This window comes from Amphiura filiformis, chromosome 8 (genome assembly GCF_039555335.1).
Source record: "Amphiura filiformis chromosome 8, Afil_fr2py, whole genome shotgun sequence".
Lineage (NCBI taxonomy): Eukaryota > Metazoa > Echinodermata > Ophiuroidea > Amphilepidida > Amphiuridae > Amphiura > Amphiura filiformis.
The window spans coordinates 64,377,241-64,397,151 of record NC_092635.1 but is presented as its reverse complement, the minus strand read 5'-3'; the positions used below and the strand labels follow the sequence as shown (position 1 = coordinate 64,397,151).

Here is a 19,911-nt window from a genome sequence, read left to right as displayed (position 1 = left end):
ACTATTTTGTTATTAACAGCCTGTAACTGTGACACTACTGGTACTATAAACAACCTGTGTGTCCAGTTTTGATAATCTGTTACTATTTTGTTATTAACAGCCTGTAACTGTGACACTACTGGTGCTATAAACAACCTGTGTAACCAGTTTTGATAACCTGTTACTATTTTGTTATTAACAGCCTGTAACTGTGACACTACTGGTGCTATAAACAACCTGTGTGACCATGAAACAGGACAGTGCATATGCAAGCCAGGTATTGGCAACCGCAACTGTGCAGCTTGTCTGGCGAATCATTATCGCTTCAGTACCGACGGTTGCACAGATTGCGCCTGTAATGAGTTTGGATCAATTAGCATGCAGTGTAATGCCGGTGGAGCATGCTTGTGTTTAGCTGGTGTCACAGGGATTAAATGTGATCAGTGTGAGCCGCTGACGTATGGTCTTCCACTACAAGCATGTGATAGTAAGTGTACTAAATTTGTTTAATAATTTTGATTTAATTAAATCTTTCAATTAGACATTAGACAAAATGATTGAAAAAGAAAGACACAATTAGTCCACATTGAGAGAATGGAGTATTAAGATGCTATCTCAATTTCTACACTGGAGTATCAACCTATATGTGACATGTCATGTCAAAAGGAGACACTTTTGAGCAGGATTGTAAATTGAGAAATAGCCAAAAATCTGCCCGGGGTGATTTTTTTACCATTTGGGTTTGTTGCAAATTTGTGATGTTATTAATGTTTAAAATATTGTCTGATAGTTTCAGACCGGAATATAACTGGCATCTTTTTTTTGAGTCTCAAAAACATCAATGTTTTTGAGACATTTTTCAAGGTAATTCCTACTCTCAACATTGTCAATAATATTTCTTAAGGCCGATATCTTAATTTCCAATTTTATAATACCATAACTTACAAACTCAATATCTTCACTTAGAAATGTCCGATTTTATTGGGGAAAATGGCATTGTGGAGCAAAATATCTCTTTATTTAAGATATGTAAAAACCTTTATAATTGATATCCTGCCCTAAAGTGTCTCCTTTTGACATGACATGTCACATATATAAAAGACATTCACAGTATGATACAACAATAAAATTGGATTTGAAATTGTTTAAAGCCATTGCACAAAACAAATTGAAAAGGAAAATTAGATTTAAAAATGTTAAAACCATTGCACTAAAACATTAGGAAAACATAATAGCAAGCAAGCAAGCAGACAAGAAAAAAAAGCAAAAAACAAAGTCTTTGGCAGAGTCATTTTGCACTTGCCAACATACTTTGTTTATTGCTGAAAAGAATCTGGTGACTTCTGGTCACCAGTGGCGGCGCCAGGAATTTTTTTTCGGGGGGCATTGAGGGGGCAAGTTAATTTCAGGGGGCAAAATCAACAAATTTTGCACAAAATTGCCGCAAAAAGTGGAAATTTTCGTAATTTTGGGGTTTTTACGGGGGGAAACAGGGGGGGGGGAAAGAGTTCTGACTGGGGGAGCAATTGCCCCCCGTGCCGCCGCCACTGCTGGTCACATAATGTGAATTTGCCTTATCAACAAATGAAATGCTGACATTGCATGATTCATTTCATTTAGCCAATATGAGATATCCACCTGTTCATTTCCACAGTTCATGCACAACATTAGCTAAAAAGCTCACACAGAACTCTGAAGAAAGACATACTAATCACCATCTTTCTTCAAATACATACCAAACTTATTTGATAATTTACAAACACATCTTTAATTGCTCCTAATGTGCACAAAAATGTTTGCTTGCCGTAACAAGCCAAATGGGCTATTCTATTTAAATTTCACACTCCCCCTGTGGAAGATTTAGCTTAAGTCTTCCACAGAGGGAGTACAAGTTTTTAATACAATAGACAATTGGGTAACTTCAATTTGAAATACACACTCCAGTTGTGGAAGATATATAGGTAAAGCCATATTACACAGGGAGTATAGGTTTCAAAATGGCTAACCTTGGCTAATTACATTTGAAAAACATACTCCCCCTGTGGAAGATATTTCCAAAATCTTTTACAGGGGTAGTGTGGATTTTAAATGGAATAGCCCAATTACAGTCAGGAGGAGGTAAAGTAAACTTTTAGGCTGGCAGGCTGTTATAGGGTTGGTTGGGTTACAGCAAACAAAAAATTGTCTTTAACCATTTGATGAATATTAATTTATGTCACTCCCTTTTCACAGATTGTGCCTGCAATGCTATTGGTGCAGTAGGTGGCTCAGTAACTGTGTGCCACTCCTTGACTGGCCAGTGTCCATGTAAATCAGGGGTAGGAGGACTACGATGCGATATGTGTGAATTGGGTTATGTTGAATTTGGTCTTAACGGGTGTACAAGTAAGTATAAAAAGTTACAGAAAGGCTATAGTGATTAAAAGGGTTGCCTAAAGATTTCAGCCCGAATCGAGGGTCAAATAAGATGAAAAGTCGCCCAATTTTTCTCTTTACCATTGGTGTCTATATATGGGGCAGGAAACTATCGGAAGTCACTGGAGCTAATGTTGAAAAGTCGCCCAAATTTGTTCATAACCATTGGTTTCTATGGGACAGGAAATTGTCAAAAGTCGCTGGAAAAATCTTCAAAAGTTGCCCAATTGGGCTACCAAATTGCAGGTTTAGCAACCCTGGTGATTAATAGAAAGTAGGCAATGTTGAGTCTTACAAACAAGGACAAAAAAACACATAATCAATAAATGATAATAGGATATGTGAAATATGCCAAGAACTGTAGCTCACTATTCTTAACAGTGATGCCAACGCCGCGCATAAAACACACAATTGGGCTACTTGGCGATCACTTGCCGCTACTCAAAAAATGCGTGCCGCGACTTGCCTCTAATTGGGCTACTTTGCAAAACTCAATTCGCGGCAATAGTTTCATGTATTTTCCTTTCAATTTAGCCGATTTATAAAAGTTGTGAGTCTCTGAAGCTCCCAATTGCATTAACAAAGGGTTTTGTGACCACAATATTGATCGGTTCGTAACTTCTATTAAGTATCGGAAGTTTTGAAGTCTTGTGTTTTTTCGCCCAATTGGGTGATTTGGGCTCTAAATTTCAGTAAATCTGCGATATTGCAAGCTTTTTTTGGAGGCTTAAAAATTGAACTACTTAAGACTCCTTTACCGCGGCCTGGTGAGCCAATGTGCTGTACCTTAGCGCTAAAAAGTTTTGGTAACACTGATAGTGCTCGACACAATTTACAGATTGGTGCTGAACACGGTAGCTTAAGACATTCAGTAAACCAAGGACTTGTAGCCCAGAAGTACATACAGTAAATATCCTACAACCAGGATAGCCATGCAGCTTCCCAAGCTGTCTCTTATGGGACATGCAATCAGCAGTAAATATCTTGGTCTAAGATCACCACTAGCGGATTCCCATCATCAAGCATCACCATCAGCACCTTTTTTTTATTTAGCTAACTTGACATTCTAAATGCCCAGTTGTCATTGTCCATGTAAACAATGGGGAGAGGGAGCATGTGAGTGGATCAAAAACTAATTAGGATATTGGGTCTTGTGGCATGTTCAAGTTAGGTACTAATGCATATTCAATATGAGTTGTAAATAATTTGTAATATTTACTTTGACAGAATGTGACAAGTGCGTGGAAACACTGTTAAATTCTACGTACAACTTGGAAGTTATCTGGGCTGGATTATGGGCAGATGCTTCCTTAACTGGGCAACTTCAGGAGAGGGATGTAGAGTTGGTGGCTCTAGAACCAGAGGCCAATCAGACCATCCAGGAGCTGACAGCTACCATGAATAGCTATTCGGATTTAAGAGCCGAGATACAGCAGATTAATCAACAACAATATTATACCGATGTTAATAACTTGTTCAATAGGGTAAGGTAGATTTGTATGGAGGATTGTGGTCATTTCACGTATCATTGATATTCACAGAGTGATGCATAATCCGGGGGGGGGGGGGGGTGTACTCAAGTTTGGTTTTGGTAGGAACGTGCTGCTGAGAATTTGAAGGTGGACCCATAAATATACCAATTTTTCACGAAATTTGGACCCATTGATATACCAAAAGTCAAAATTTTCAGCCAAATTTAACCCAAATTGTCTTAGTTTTTACAAATTTTCCCAAAATTTTCGGAAAATTTTGACAATTTTGGCTAGATTAAGGAAAAATTAGGCTATTTTTTAATTGAGAAAATTTTGAAAAAGGACCCATTCATTTACCAAAATAGGCTTTGAAAAAGGGGTCATTGATATACCAAAAGGCTGAAAATGCTACCCATATTTGCGTCACATCCCCATATGGTCATTTGTATTGAGTCCCCCCCCCCCCCCCGGGTGCATAATAGTTTAGTTTTCCATTCCCTTTGTAGAAGCATTTTACCAATAAGAGCAGCAAATTAAAAGCTATAGTCAGTAGGGATTCCCAACTAGTGGGTCATGACCATTGACCCCATTTGGGGTCACAAGCTCAAAACTTGGGGTTGTGAGACTATCCAGAGGAATAAAGTGGGACGTTGATATGGGGCTACGAGTGGTTTAAATTTGGTCATTGTTTGAAGAAATTTAAAGGTTGGGAATGCCTGTGCTTTACATGCAATAATAATAATAATAAACAAGAATTTATATAGTGTATAAAGCATGGCATCAAGACGCTTTACACATAAAAATCTAGAGTACATTAACAACATCTTAAAATACAAATTACATAAGCAAATTCATATATTAAAAACCATACAGCAAGCCTGCAAAAGCAAAATATCAAATAAACACAAGCTAAAAAGACCCTATTATACAACTACATATCATACAAGGTAAAATTGACAAAATAGTATAAACAATCAATGTCGGATAAAACAGTTTAAAATTCCGATGAGCAAATATGTATATGTAAATGTGATACATGTTTTTTTAATTATAATTCTTGGAATATGTTTGTGCCAGTTGTCACTATGCTGTATTTTGATGTGGCAGTCTTGATCCTGTACAAATGCATAGGCAAAGTATATTTTTCAGGAAATTTTTGCCATTTCAGGATTTTTTGACAACACTAACTGGCATCACTGACTGGCATCTCTGGGGTGTGGGTGTATGTGTCTGATGGGAATGTCGTCTGCCAATACATGTATATGTATCTGTGTCTGTAATTATTGTTTGGTAACATTACTAGTATAAGCTGTGATTGTTTGTTTCTCATAGGCGCTTAGAGATATCTTATTACTTCTACATTTATGGAGTACATCCGACACCCCTCCTGACGTACCATTGATGCCTACCAATTGCCCTCTCTCAGAAAATTACTATGACTGCATTATCACACAGGTTGGGTACAATTTTATTAATAAAACCCATTTTTGTTTTGGAAAGTTGTCATACACACTAGCATGTTTGAAAAGGTAGCACATATATACACTACATGTAATTATTTAATATGATATGAAATTTTGCTTATTCTTTGGTGATGGGAACTGATCCACATAATTTTTTTTTTTTTCATAAGGCAAAAAAAAATTGTTTGCTTGCCCTCCATCATGACCATAAATTTGCGAAAAATTGCCGCAAAAAAGTGGAAATTTACGTGATGTTGGGGTTTTGCCTCAAAAGTGGGAGGGGGCAAGAAAAATGCCCCTTGCCCCCGTAGCGCCGCCACTGGATATGCTTATCATTTTTAAAAAAACCACAAGTAATCAAATAAATAACCATTTGTTTTCTTAACAACGTGATAGCTTATTCGCCCATTTTACGGTTCCTCCCATATGTGAGAAGAGCAGGGATCTGGCAGCATACATGAATGGGAATTGAACCAGCCAAATAACATTGTGTCGAAATAATAGAAAATACCACGAATAGACTCTGAATCATGTTGACCATATATTTGACCCAGATGTCTGTTGCTGTTTGTTTGCACATTCTACTGCATTTTGTACATTTTGTTTATTCTTAATACCATATAATTATTTACCCATTGCACAAGCCATTTGCATTTTCACACACCCAGTTAATCACTGCACAATTTTGTTATTTTTTTTTCTTATCATTTATGATTTTTCCTTCCTTCCACACCACAATCAGGTGACAGCCTTTACTAGTGGCACGGCAGGACCGGTATATAACCCATTTCATTTCATTTGTTGCATGTATATATAGGCCTGTTATCGACACATGATTTCTAATTCAACACCTTGTCGGGAAAAAAATACGACAATCGACATGTGTCGAAACTTGTAATGAGATTTTAAAATGCTGAAAAAAGTCGATAGATAAGCTTAAAATCATGCTGATATGAGTTATGATTGCCGACTTCCGGTGTAAACATACTTCCTGGTTCGTTCTACTTCCGGGTGCGGGTCAACTTCGGGAGGTAAAAGCTTATTTGGACAAAATAGAATGGAAATTAAATTGTTTTCTTTTTGATATGTGTTGTAAAGTGTCGAAAAAGGACAATTTATTTTGACATGTCGGATTTAGCGCCATATCGACGACAATACGACACATACGACAGTCGATAACAGGCCTATGTATATAGAACATACAATGTACAACATGCATGTATTATAACAGTTATAGATTTGAAAGTTAGAGTGGAATGTTAGATTTTATCATGTTGATATAGTGTTCGTAAGGGCTATTACATTTCAAATCAACACGACCCCTGTGGAAGATATTGAAAATATATTTGACTGGGGGAGTACCGTAAAGTGGGGTAACTTCGGTCAGCGGGGTAACTTTGGTCGGTCAAACATATTTTTTGAAATGGTCATATTTTCGTACAGCAATATTATTTTTAATCATATTTGGTGTCATAAATAATTGTCCCTCCTGTCCAATTTCAGGATTTTTGACCAAAAATGAGCATTTTTTAATATTTTTTTCGGAAGAAATAAAAATCAATATTTGTGAGCAAGGATGTGTGCTTGATTAATTTTGCAAGGGTTCAAATGTCACAAAAAACAACAACTTGCCCATATACAACGAAGATCATTTTTTTATATTTTTTTTCCTTCATGGAATGTAATACTCTGACCAAAGTTGCCCCAAATACGGGGTAACTTTGGTCAGGCTTTTTTTTGACCCCTAGGGCACCCTTACAAAATTATTAAAAAATCTTTTTCAACTTCAAGGTATAGAAGGGAACCCTAATGTCATAAAAAAGAGATAATTAGAAATATAATTAGTTTTGTTTGGAAGCAGTGGTTTAAAAACTCTGAAAAGTGGCACAAAGTTACCCCATTTTACGGTATAGATTTCAAATGGAATTAATACATTACGGCAACTCCATTTGAATTTCATACACCCTCTGAAAATATTGAGCCGGACTCTTCCACAGAGAGCGGGTGAGTTTCAAATAGAGTTGGTTACTATGCTAATTCAACTTGAAATTCATACTCACCTTGTGATAGACTTTTGTTAACCCCCTCAGCACTACCTGCCGATCTAATATTGCCTCTGATTGGTTAATTACATGATATATTCACTTAAATCACCAATCAGAATGGAGGTTTGCAAATAATTCATCCCAATTTTATGTGTGATGAAATTATTCTAACAATGTTGCTGATTGGGCCAATTGATAATGAAAACTTCATTTTGGCCAATCGGCAGGAAGTTCTCATGGGGTTAAATCTTCTACAGGGGTATGAGCAATTTCAAATGAAATAAGCCAAATAAACACCAAAGCTTTGCATGTTTCAAAACTTGTTAAATAATTGGTAAAGGATTGGTATTCATTAAGGTGGTACTACACCCCTTGATAAATTTGTGACTAATTTTGCGTTTTCTCAAAAATAATAACACACTGGTAACAAAAGTTATGTATATTATATAGGGCAAGAAATCCAGTTACTGCACTGGAATTTCAGTGACTCAAGACAAGTGGTACGTTATTTATGATAAGAAAAGAGATTCCGCTAGAATGTACCTCATTTCTTAACATATATAATGAACCACTTGTCTTGAATCACTGAAATTGGATTCCTTGCCCTATAATATACATAACTTTTGTTACCAGTGTGTAGTTATTTTTGAGAAAATGCAAAATTAGTCACAAAATTTATCAGGGATGTAATACCACCTTTAGAGTCATAAATTCTGCTTCCAACACATTTTACAGATTTGTAATACAATAGCCCATTTTTGAATAATGGCCATTATTTAAAGGGGGTTAGTTACTTTTTTTTAGATGTTTAGTACTTTGGTAATAGTTAGTATAGTAGCAGAAATATGGTAGATAAAATATTGCATGCAGTTCTAGAAAATGAAGGAGGGGGGAAAGGAAATTTTATTATGTTTTTATATTTCCTAGGATCTCAGATCTATTCATATGTCAGCACACAATTCTTTAACATATGGGTTCATAAGTTCCCCCAAGACTTCTTAAAATAGATCAAAACATTTTTCTTACAAAATCAAAAACATTAAAAAGTTATTGTTAGCCCAGTTTTGTTTTACACACCGGGTGCAATTCATAATGTCACACATCGTTGTTTTAGTCACAATGGCTAATTTAATACTCTCACAAAGTAGGTCAGGCTTACTGCATTTTTTAAAACTAGAATGGACCAGTTCAAACCGCATCTTTTCTTACATAATGAGCCGTTGTGACTGAACGCAAAACTTATAGGTTAATGAACACATATTACTTACTGGAAAAGAAATTAGACAAAATAATGCATGCGTGCTGATGTTGATATGTCTAATGCACAAGCCCAGAAGGGGGAGTGCATTGAAAGCATCGACATCAGCGCAAGTGCATTATTTTGTCTAATTTCTCGAGCAAAAAGTAAAATGCGTTCATTAACCTATTTCATACACGAGAAGAAAACATGTGATTTTTGCTGTTTATATAACAAAATTATCATTAAAAAAATGTTGGAAGCAAATATAAATGTATCAATCCGCAAGAAAAATGAATGCGTCCGAAAGCACTGCGCGTAGTATTTGGAGTGCGTGCCCGTGCATATATACACAATCAATGCATGGTTTGGATTTTTCTAACGCTTGCTCTGATTGGTTCTTGCTATCTAAGAGTGTATGAATATGTGACATTGTAAATTGGACCAGGTGTGTAAAACAAAATAGACTGCTAATAATTCAATTTAATTTTGTAAAAAAGAAAGCTTTTTTTTTTGAACCTGTGAACCCTTTATTTGTAGGCCTACATGGAATAATCTTTGAACATGTTTAATACAAGAACTCCTACATCTTGAGGTGAGAGATATGCTTGTGTAATGGAGGGGGTTAAAGAACTGTGCCACTGACTATGAGGCCATTTTGGCACAAAGTGATTGTATCTCAAACAGAACACACTACCTTTTTATTTGCAGGCTGGAGCTACTCTTAACAGAACCTTGGAATTGCTTCAAGACACCGAAACCCATATTGAGCGTATTACCGTGTTACAAATAGAAGCACAGGGAATTTATGAGGGCGCTATAGCTGCCAACACCACCATCCTTCAGCGCATAGATGTAGTACAGCAATGGCTGAACATTGCCCATGATCTGTATGCTAGTGCAGAACCACGAGTTGAGGCAATTCTACAGTTGTCGTTTATAGATCAGCAGGGGTTATTCAGGCAGAACTGAGTCGCAGTCAGAATGTTTCCAGTCAGGCGCAGGCATTGCATGACAGTATTATGGAACAAGTAAGAATGCATCCCCTAAGACATGCCCATAATCTCCCACACAGGGGTGTAGATTTCAAATTGAGTCACCAATTCAGGTAACCCCCATTTTTTTATGGTTATTGGGTGTACCACCTACAATCCTCATCAAAATTGTTGCAACACGTTAACATGGACACTTGCCCCTTATTCTCCCTGATCAATGTTGGCAGTTGTTTTTTTGGTCATGCACCCCTAAAGACATCCAACATTGATTCGTGGGGCAAGGGGAGGGTTGTAGTACACAGTGGATTTTGAAAGAAAAGTATAATAACCCTTGGGGGTAAAAAGTGATTGTTTTGTGATTCAATGGCCTTAATTCTAATTGTATTCGTTTTATTCCCCTTCCTATGCCAGGCTTTAGAATGTAATCGACTGGTTGGTCTAGTCAACAATGCTGAAACAACTCTGAATGACATTGAGCAACAAGAACTGGATGTCAAGCAAGGATTGAGTGAAATTGATGCATGTGTAGAAGAGATTGATGTGTTACTCAATGATACTAGGGTGAGTACTACTCAGTGATGAGTATCATTTGTAAGTACGAGTATTACTCACTAAGATTTGCCCTTAGGTTATATAGAACTAACAGAACCATACATTTGTTTGATCTTTCAATCGACCATTGATGCTTAATCTATATTTTTTTTAAAGTGTAAATTGTGATAATATTGACCAATACAAAGTTACCATTAATTCTGATTACTTAGCTGATGCCTCATAATAACATGTATCAACACAGTATCTATGGTTGATGCAAAGATCAAACAAATTTGGATGTGGTACCTTAGTTGGTGTGATGCAGAAATGTCAAACAAAGATTAGATGAAATCGATAATATGAAAGATGAATGTGTTATTCAATGATACAAGGATGAGTAACTACTCAGGGATGAGTTACTCAGCAAGTAATTACTCTGTGGGTTAAAGACCACTAATAGGCCTGGGCGATACATTGAAATACTGACGAGGAACTATTTGTTTTCATGGCATTCAAAAGACTGCATTAAAATCGCTGAAATTGATCAAGTTATATAGCCAACAAAGTACTTTTTAGAGTTTGATGCTTCAAAATGGTACATTTTCTATCATTATATGACATTTTTGTTGTAATAGTACCAAAATTCATACGCACGGATTCGGTTTTTAGTAAACATTCGCCCTATCATATTGTAACTTTCAGCTTCGAGGGCTGTGTCATTTTAAGGTGTTTACGGTTCAGTGCGTTAAAACAAGAAAAGTCTCAGGTCAACCTATGTTGAATTTTTGATCATTTGGCATCTAAATCATAAAGTTTCACCTGATATTAGTGGCATTGAACTGGGAGAGTTCTGAATATGAGAAAATCCCACCCGAAATTAGGCATTTATCCATTGAAACCCGTGTAATACATAATTAGTGGTATTTAACCTGTGATGTCAAGCAGTATTTAATTAGGATAAGTTTGATTTATATCCCTCATTAATATATTCTAGTTCATTAATTGGTTAAACGAGTATCATGTGACCAAAAATAGTTTTGCTATTTTGCAAACTTTTTAACAAGCCGATTGATGAGGGAACGGGTACTATTCAAAGTACTATCTCCGGGAAATAGTTTTACTATCTCCTCTGAGCGCCCCGAGCGCGTATGACCTCATAACAGCGTCGCAGTTCCTAGTGGTCAATGCAACTCGCCACATACGCGGGATATCAGTACCGGCTCCGGGGTATTAATGTGTAGCAATTCGTTTTGTCTTATGAAGCACAATTAAGCAGCACAGACATGACAGAAGTGCAGCTAAAATACGGCGGTTTAATGGCATAATCTGAGTTACATCAGGATCAGTATCTTAATATTGATGGTGAAATAACAGGGAACATGTTAACATGGTTACTCGTTTCACGGCGGTATTGTAGAGGTTGTCACACATTTTCACGGTAAGCTTTAGCCACTCAACTGTGTGCGTGCTTTGTGCATTCAATCAAAGCAAAGCAAGGCCGGCGTAGCCTTGACTAGGCCTAGCCTACATTTATGCCTAGGCCTATGCCTTGTGTTTAATGAACAAAGAATATATTAATGAAGGATATAAAACAAATATTTACTGCTCTAAATTAGGGATCTGGTGGAATCTATTGGTCCCCTCGGTGAACTGGAGACCGTGAGCCTACTATTTTCCCTCGACCTGGCGGTCTCGGGAAAATAGTAGGCTCACGGTCTCCAGTTCACCTCGGGGACAAATAGATTCCACCAGATCCCTCATGAGCAGTAAATATTTGTATAATATACAAAAGGTTGATGCTGTTGCTCAATGATACTAGTTCAAGTAATGAGTACTATTACTCAACATGTAAGGGAGCGATCGTTATTTATGACAGAGGGGGAATGGGAAAATTTAGGGGGGAACACAAAAATTTTGTTGGGTCTTTAGGGGGAACCTGAATTTTTTAGTTGAACCAGGAGGGGGGATTGTTAAATTTTAAATGGAGAAAATTAGGAAAACAAGGGGGAACGCGAAAATTTTGAGCGGACGCGAGGGGGGAACGCGAAATTTTTTGTCGATATTTTTTCCAAAACGCCCATTCCCCCCTGCCGTAAATAACCATCGGTCCCTAATGAGTATTATTCAGTGCTGTCAAGCAAGGATTGCCTCAGAATGCATGATGGAAAAATTGATTCATCTAAAGAAATTATCACAAAAATAAACATAAGCTCAAAAAGTCACCTTTTCAGAGTCTGAGTAAAGCAAAGATGTAGCTTGCGATGCCATCACAGCCTCTTCCTTCAGGGGTGGAATTTCGGCGAGACTCCCGTAAAGTTCTATTGCGAGAGTCCATGTGGACTCTCACTGGAAATGATCATCTCAGTGAACTTACGTTTAAGTTCAACATGCCTTAAAACTCAAAGCCTGCAAAATATAAAGGAAAAGTCGCCAAAGAAAGATGCAATGACATATATGGAAGTATGATGACACATATATATTAAAAACTTAACTTAGTTTAACTTTAAGTTGTTAGTTTGTTTGTTTGAATGCATTTTACGGAGGCCTACATATAATACCTTTTGGACTCCCGCAAGATTGTACAACGAGAATCCATGGACTCTCGCAAACTCTCTTGCGAGAATCCACTTGGACTCCTGTGGCACTTTACGAAATTCCACCCCTGTTCCTTCAGCGTAGTGATTACACTCCTCCGGTCACCTGACCACCTGGTGGGAGTGACTGGAGGAGTGTAATCACTATGCTGAATAAGACGCCGTGATGGCATTGCAAGCTACGTCTTTGCTCTACGCAGACACTGAAAAAGTTACAGAGTCCAATATCAGTCTACATGCTGCTACACATAAGTGCAATTCTAATGTGTTATTTTATTTTTATTTGTTTGAGTGTTTTAATTATAATGTATGTATTTTTCATAATGCTATTTTTAATGTAAATGTCATGCAATTAGCCGTTGGCTGCTATGTGATTTTTTAATAAATATACAATATAAATATACAGTAAATAAAGTGAGCTTTGTTGTTGCAGGACCTGCTATCCTATTCTACCACACTGGTATCAGAGGCCCTTGATGGTCTACAAACCATAGGCAGTATCTTAGGAATGGCCCAAAGTGATATCCTGGATGGTAATGACGCCTTTGAAGATGCAGAAATCATCAGAGTTGGTAGTCAGGATGGGAATCCTCCCCCAGGGCTTGTTCCAAATCCATTTGGTAAGTTTACTTGGGTGTAATGTACCTTGGTATATACAGTAGCGTAACTTTGGTTTTGGGTGCCCACGGGCAATAATAGCTGGGTGCCCCACTGATAAGGGAAATCTTAGCTGGAACCAATGGGCACCCAAGCTGAGAGGGCACCCTTTGGGTGCCCCCTCAGCTCGGGTGCCCGCGGGTTTGCACACCCTGAGCCCATAGGAGTTACGCCACTGGGTATATATCATGTCTTAGTTACATCAATGAAAACATTAATCACTTCATGTATGGCATACATATTGAAATCTTTGATAAAGATTATAGTGACTTTCTTCTTGTAAGTCCAAGTGTGGAGGGGTATGTGTATTCCAACTGGGGAGATTTACACATTCACATTCCAACTGGGGTGATTTTTTCACGCAAATCTGAAATCAACCGCCATACTGTGGAGGTCATCAAATCAGAAAATAGTAGGTGGTATACCCCCACCCCTCTGGTGGTAAGATATCATGGCTCCACAGTTGGTATGTGGCAAAACATATGCACCTCCACAGTTTGAATGTGGTTACAAACGCATGGATACACACCCTGTCCCCATTAAATGCTGGATACACACACCCATGTCCCCATTAAATGCTGGATACACACACACCCTTGTCCCCATTAAATGCTGGATACACACACCCTTGTCCCCATTAAATGCTGGATACACACACCCCTGCCCCTAGTAAATGCTGGATACACACACCCTTGTCCCCATTAAATGCTGGATACACACACCCCTGTCCCCATTAAATGCTGGATACACACACCCTTGTCCCCATTAAATGTTGGATACACACACCCTTGTCCCCATTAAATGCTGGATACACACACCCTTGTCCCCATTAAATGTTGGATACACACACCCTTGTCCCCATTAAATGCTGGATACACACACCCCTGTCCCCATTAAATACTGGATACACACACCCATGTCCCCATTAAATGCTGGATACACACACCCTTGTCCCCATTAAATGTTGGATACACACACCCTTGTCCCCATTAAATGCTGGATACACACACCCCTGTCCTCATTAAATGCTGGATACACACACCCTTGTCCCCATTAAATGCTGGATACACACACCCCTGTCCCCATTAAATGCTGGATACACACACCCTTGTCCCCATTAAATGTTGGATACACACACCCATGTCCCCATTAAATGCTGGATACACACACCCTTGTCCCCATTAAATGTTGGATACACACACCCTTGTCCCCATTAAATGCTGGATACACACACCCCTGTCCCCATTAAATGCTGGATACACACACCCTTGTCCCCATTAAATGTTGGATACACACACCCTTGTCCCCATTAAATGCTGGATACCCACACCCTTGTCCCCATTAAATGCTGGATACACACACCCTTGTCCCCATTAAATGCTGGATACACACACCCCTGTCCCCATTAAATGCTGGATGTCCCATTAAATGTTGGATACACACACCCTTGTCCCCATTAAATGCTGGATACACACACCCCTGTCCCCATTAAATGCTGGATACACACACCCTTGTCCCCATTAAATGCTGGATACACACAACCTTGTCCCCATTAAATGTTGGATACACACACCCTTGTCCCCATTAAATGCTGGATACACACACCCCTGTCCCCATTAAATGCTGGATGTCCCATTAAATGTTGGATACAGACACCCTTGTCCCCATTAAATGCTGGATACACACACCCCTGTCCCCATTAAATGCTGGATACACACACCCTTGTCCCCATTAAATGTTGGATACACACACCCTTGTCCCCATTAAATGCTGGATACACACACCCTTGTCCCCATTAAATGTTGGATACACACCCTTGTCCCCATTAAATGCTGGATACACACACCCCTGTCCCCATTAAATGCTGGATACACACACCCTTGTCCCCATTAAATGTTGGATACACACACCCATGTCCCCATTAAATGCTGGATACACACACCCCTTAAATGCTGGATACACACACCCCTGTCCCCATTAAATGCTGGATACACACACCCTTGTCCCCATTAAATGTTGGATACACACACCCTTGTCCCCATTAAATGCTGGATACACACACCCTTGTCCCCATTAAATGCTGGATACACACCCCCTTGTCCCCATTAAATGCTGGATACACACACCCTTGTCCCCATTAAATGCTGGATACGCACACCCCTGTCCCCATCTGCAAACATATTGCCATGCTATGCTAATTAAATGCTGGATACGCACACCCCTGTGTCCCCATCTGCAAACATATTGCTGTGCTATGCTATAAATGCTGGATACGCACACCCCTGTATCCCCATCTGCAAACATATTGCTGTGCTCTGCTATAAATGCTGGATATGCACACCCTGTCCCCATCTGCAAACATATTGCCATGCTATGCTATGCTCTAAGGCCTATTCATACTCCACTTTGCGCACACAAATTTTTATGGCGAAGTATTCGCCAAGGTTTTTGTACGACGATTATTAAATTTTCTTTATACTCTTCAAGTCGCCATGGTGGTTAATGAGGTGTCAATGATTACAGCTCATATATGATGGTTTGGCGATTTTCCTTAGGTTAGAGCTTTCTGCGAAATGGTTATTGCCTCAACCTTGCCTGGCAATCAGCCAATCAGAAACTTTTATTGCAGGTGAATATTCAAATCCAACACGAAGGGTTTTTTATCGTGCAGATCGTAAAATTCTACCTCAAGGATTATTGCGGCGAAAAAATTTTGTGCGCGAAGTGGAGTATGAACCAGGCACTACTGGTACAAATGTGACTTGCTCTACAAGTATCAAAGACACTCATTTTGTAAAAATATCCCTGTATATTTTAAAAAGTTTTAAATATTGATTTTGTGTACATGCTTGTATTTCATTTTTGCATACCACATTGTGTATTGCAGCGGGTCTGTATTAAATGTATTAATGTTATTTGTTTATGTCGATACAAGTACATTTGTAGTGTGCGTTAGTATCTTGTCTTACGTAGAATTACTGTACTGTTGCTACCATCACATCAGTCAGCATCACCGTATCATGTATCATATGTAACGTAGATGATGTTCAATTTGATCTTGTCCTCGACCCAAACATTCATTGTTGGATGGCACTAAATATCTCAAACTGAACGATTTAAAAACAAAATATCTCATTGCAGCATGATGATCACCACATAACTTGTCTGTCAACAATGAGGTAGAAAGGATAGAGTGCCCTGCTCGCCGAATCTGTGAAGCCGGTTTGGGTCCCGGTTTGGGTGCTGTATAAATAAAATTAAAAAAAGTTGAACAAATCATGTATTAAAACGCATTTAATTTCCCAGTATACCATTGTTTTTATCAAAAAATTGCTGAATTATAAAGGCAAGCACGCCTGAATCTGGTATATCACCAGTGTTGCAACTCTAAACAACTCTACCACTTTTTGAAATTTCGCTTTCAGTCGCCGTTCCTGTAGAGCCCTCATGGCAACGGGCGAATGAACTAGATTTAGGAGCGTGCTTGCCTTTGTTATTCAGTAATTTTTGATAAAAAATGGTACACAGTAAAGTTGAATATGCTAAAACAAGTAATTTATTTAATTTTATTAATCCATACATGCTAGAGTAAATTCAGTTCCCATTTTAGTTGCATTTGATGCTGATTTTGTTAGGTCCCTTCATTTCATAATGGCTTATTCAGTGTGTGATTGTCAATGAAACGGCAACGTACCAATTCGAGCTCAGCGATCTATGTTTTTCTACGTCATTGTCTGTCAAGCACTACTTTGTGCATATAGGAACCATTGAAATTGTTCCATCTTCATCCATCAGGAACCTGGGTGTATCCTTTGTCACTCCATTGTTTATCTCATATAACAGCTCTTTGCAAGTCTTTGAGTTTTGTTTTGTGGAATGTATCTTGCATACATTGTTGCATTGTCCAAGGATGCTTGTAGCATTGCAATGAGAGTCGTTGTTTTCTTTTACGCCTCCAACATTTGCAAAACAAAGCAGCTCGCATAGTTTTCCAACTTCCATATGGCCACACGGTTTCAATCTTACTATAGGAAAGTTGCTGATTTTGTGTTCATCATGAGATTACGGTGCAGCTGCAACATTTTCAGAACTGGCCAATTCACATTTGTGCAATAGCACACGTTCACATCTGCATCCTACGCTCTGTACGCAGTGGGAGAGTTCTACAATAAACCCAAATTGTCTAATTTTCCTATGGACACATTTCACTGCTTGCCATCTGAAAAACAAATCATGTCAAAGTTCTTCTGTATGTTTTTAAGACTGCATAATCTGGCTCCGGGCTACATGAAAAATATCATCACATTTCACAAACCATTCAAGACGAGGTCACTGCTCAGCTCTGGATATAAATCAGGACTTGATAAATCAACATGAGGTTGAGTGATGTCACATTCATTATCAGTGATCACCACCTACTATTGTTGTTCATTGTATATGGGCTATTCCAGCTGAAATCCATACACCCTATGGAAGACATGTCCTTAGTCTTCCACACAGGGGGGTGTGTGAATTTCAAATGGAATTACCTAAATGGTTGACTCCATTTACACCTTCTGTGTGGAATATTGAGGCCATGTCTTTCATAAGGGGGGTAAGGATTTCAACAGGAATAACCCATTGTTTCTCTATCGCTGTGGTCATTTATCTTCATAATTATTTTTTGTTGCTTAATTTTCGATATATTAAAGCATTGTTTGTACGCATGTTTTGCTCTGAATAATTTTTAGTTTATTTTTCATTTTTGTGTTATTAGTTTGAGACCTGTTTTCAAATTGTGATGAAAAATATAATAAACCGATGCAAAATTTCAGTACATATTCCAGGCCTATAGCCAGGGGGCTCAAGGAACTTGTTAGGATCCCCTAAATGATCAATGTCTAATAACACAAGGTAAAAAAGAGGTAGGTAGAGAGAGAGAGGAAGAAAAGGGGGAAATAATAATAATTATATTCATAATTCAAACAATGGAAGGAAGTAGACCCATTGGATTGAAAGAGCATGAAGAGCATGCATCGCATATGCCCTTAATATCATTCTATTTCTACTCTATTTTGAAACATTTCTTCACTTCTGAGGAGGGAGGCACCTGTGATGACTGGTACTTAGGCGCCAATTATCTAAGCATCAGTATCCACCCACCTGCCAGCCAGCTGCTACTGTCTGCTTGTGTCCCCCTACCTGCAAAGCCTACATGGCTATTTGGACCTACAGTTTCCAATCCATATGGAACATGAGACCTTAAAGCCATATTATAACATTTTCAAACAAAACAGATTAGCATTTCTTTGCCATAAAATGTTAGCTTTTACTGTCAGATATATCCCCTTTTATTTTCGAGCCGAACAACTACGGCAAAGCAAAGTAAATTGGAATTTACTACCAGCGCACATGTCGCCAATACGTACCACTCCTTCGGTCATGTTGTGGTACGACCCCTTTGTTGTGTGTATCATCGTCCCCGCACGCCGTGTAATGCACTGTGTGTTATGAACATCGTGTATGCGTTAACTAATAATTCCATCGTAATAATAAAGCGCCCGGTTCCGGCGTTTATTCAAAATCTCGATTTTGACAAAACTACAGCGCCTAGAGTCTTGAGTTTTGCAGGGTATATTGGTTTAATAAAGTACAATTTAATCGTGTAAAAAAAGGAATTTTAAAAATTCAGTGAGGGTGTCTTCCTCAAATGGGATTCCCCATTCAACTAACCCTATTTGAAATTCATGCTCCCTGTATGGAAAATTAAGGGGGTGTATGTATTTTGATTGGAATTGCCCATTCCTTCCCATGCATGGATTTTACACTTGCCCCATTTAGGTCTTGTAGTGTTAATGTTCATTGTTTGTAATGTATGTATGCTTGAGTGCAATCATGTTATTGCCATGGATGTTGTGCTTTTTAATGTTGGTCAAAGTTTATAAAGTTATTTTGTGTTGAAGACTTCATAATCTGGTATTAATTTTTATGATGTTTGACTTCAACACAAAATATTTAGATGAATCAGTTGATCTTGTACGCAGTTGTGTGTTGCTTGTACTGTTTACCAGGGTTGTAGCCACGGTGGTCGGCAGTAACCAGTACTCAGTCTCACCGACCGGCACTAAAGGGTATTATAGGTCTTGCCGACCAGCACTAAAATGACAAATTGTCCTCAAAACAGCTGTCAAGTAATTGGCATTCTGATTCAATTTTCTCTTGAATTTTAGCCAGCACTCAAATTTAGCTAGCTACAACCCTGCTGTTTACCAGACTTGAGCCCTGATTGAACAGATTCATCAGGATCGGTATAGTAAACTGGGTAACAAAGTTCCTTGTATCTGATCCAGAAAGTTCCCTTACTTGTGTACGTTTCAACAACACCTGTTGTCTTTATCAACACTTGATTGGTAGTGACTGCTACTGACAACCCGACGCTTAAGTAGTTCCAGCGTTGATCTTAGAGTTGCCAGTTGATATTCCTCCATGGGATTTTTTACGTCCCTGTTTCAGAAAGTCATCATATATGTGAGATAGTTGG

General features: G+C 38.4%; 1 protein-coding gene across 1 annotated transcript in view; it reads left to right on the top strand.

Moving 5' to 3' along the window:
- Positions 1–19,911, top strand: part of LOC140158409 (laminin subunit alpha-1-like) — a 161,869-nt gene that overhangs the window by 81,464 nt on the left and 60,494 nt on the right. The window contains 8 exon segments of the mRNA XM_072181501.1: positions 182–466; positions 2,212–2,364; positions 3,622–3,878; positions 5,199–5,321; positions 9,323–9,560; positions 9,563–9,642; positions 10,018–10,167; positions 13,168–13,354. Coding sequence (XP_072037602.1) covers positions 182–466; positions 2,212–2,364; positions 3,622–3,878; positions 5,199–5,321; positions 9,323–9,560; positions 9,563–9,642; positions 10,018–10,167; positions 13,168–13,354 — 1,473 coding nt within the window.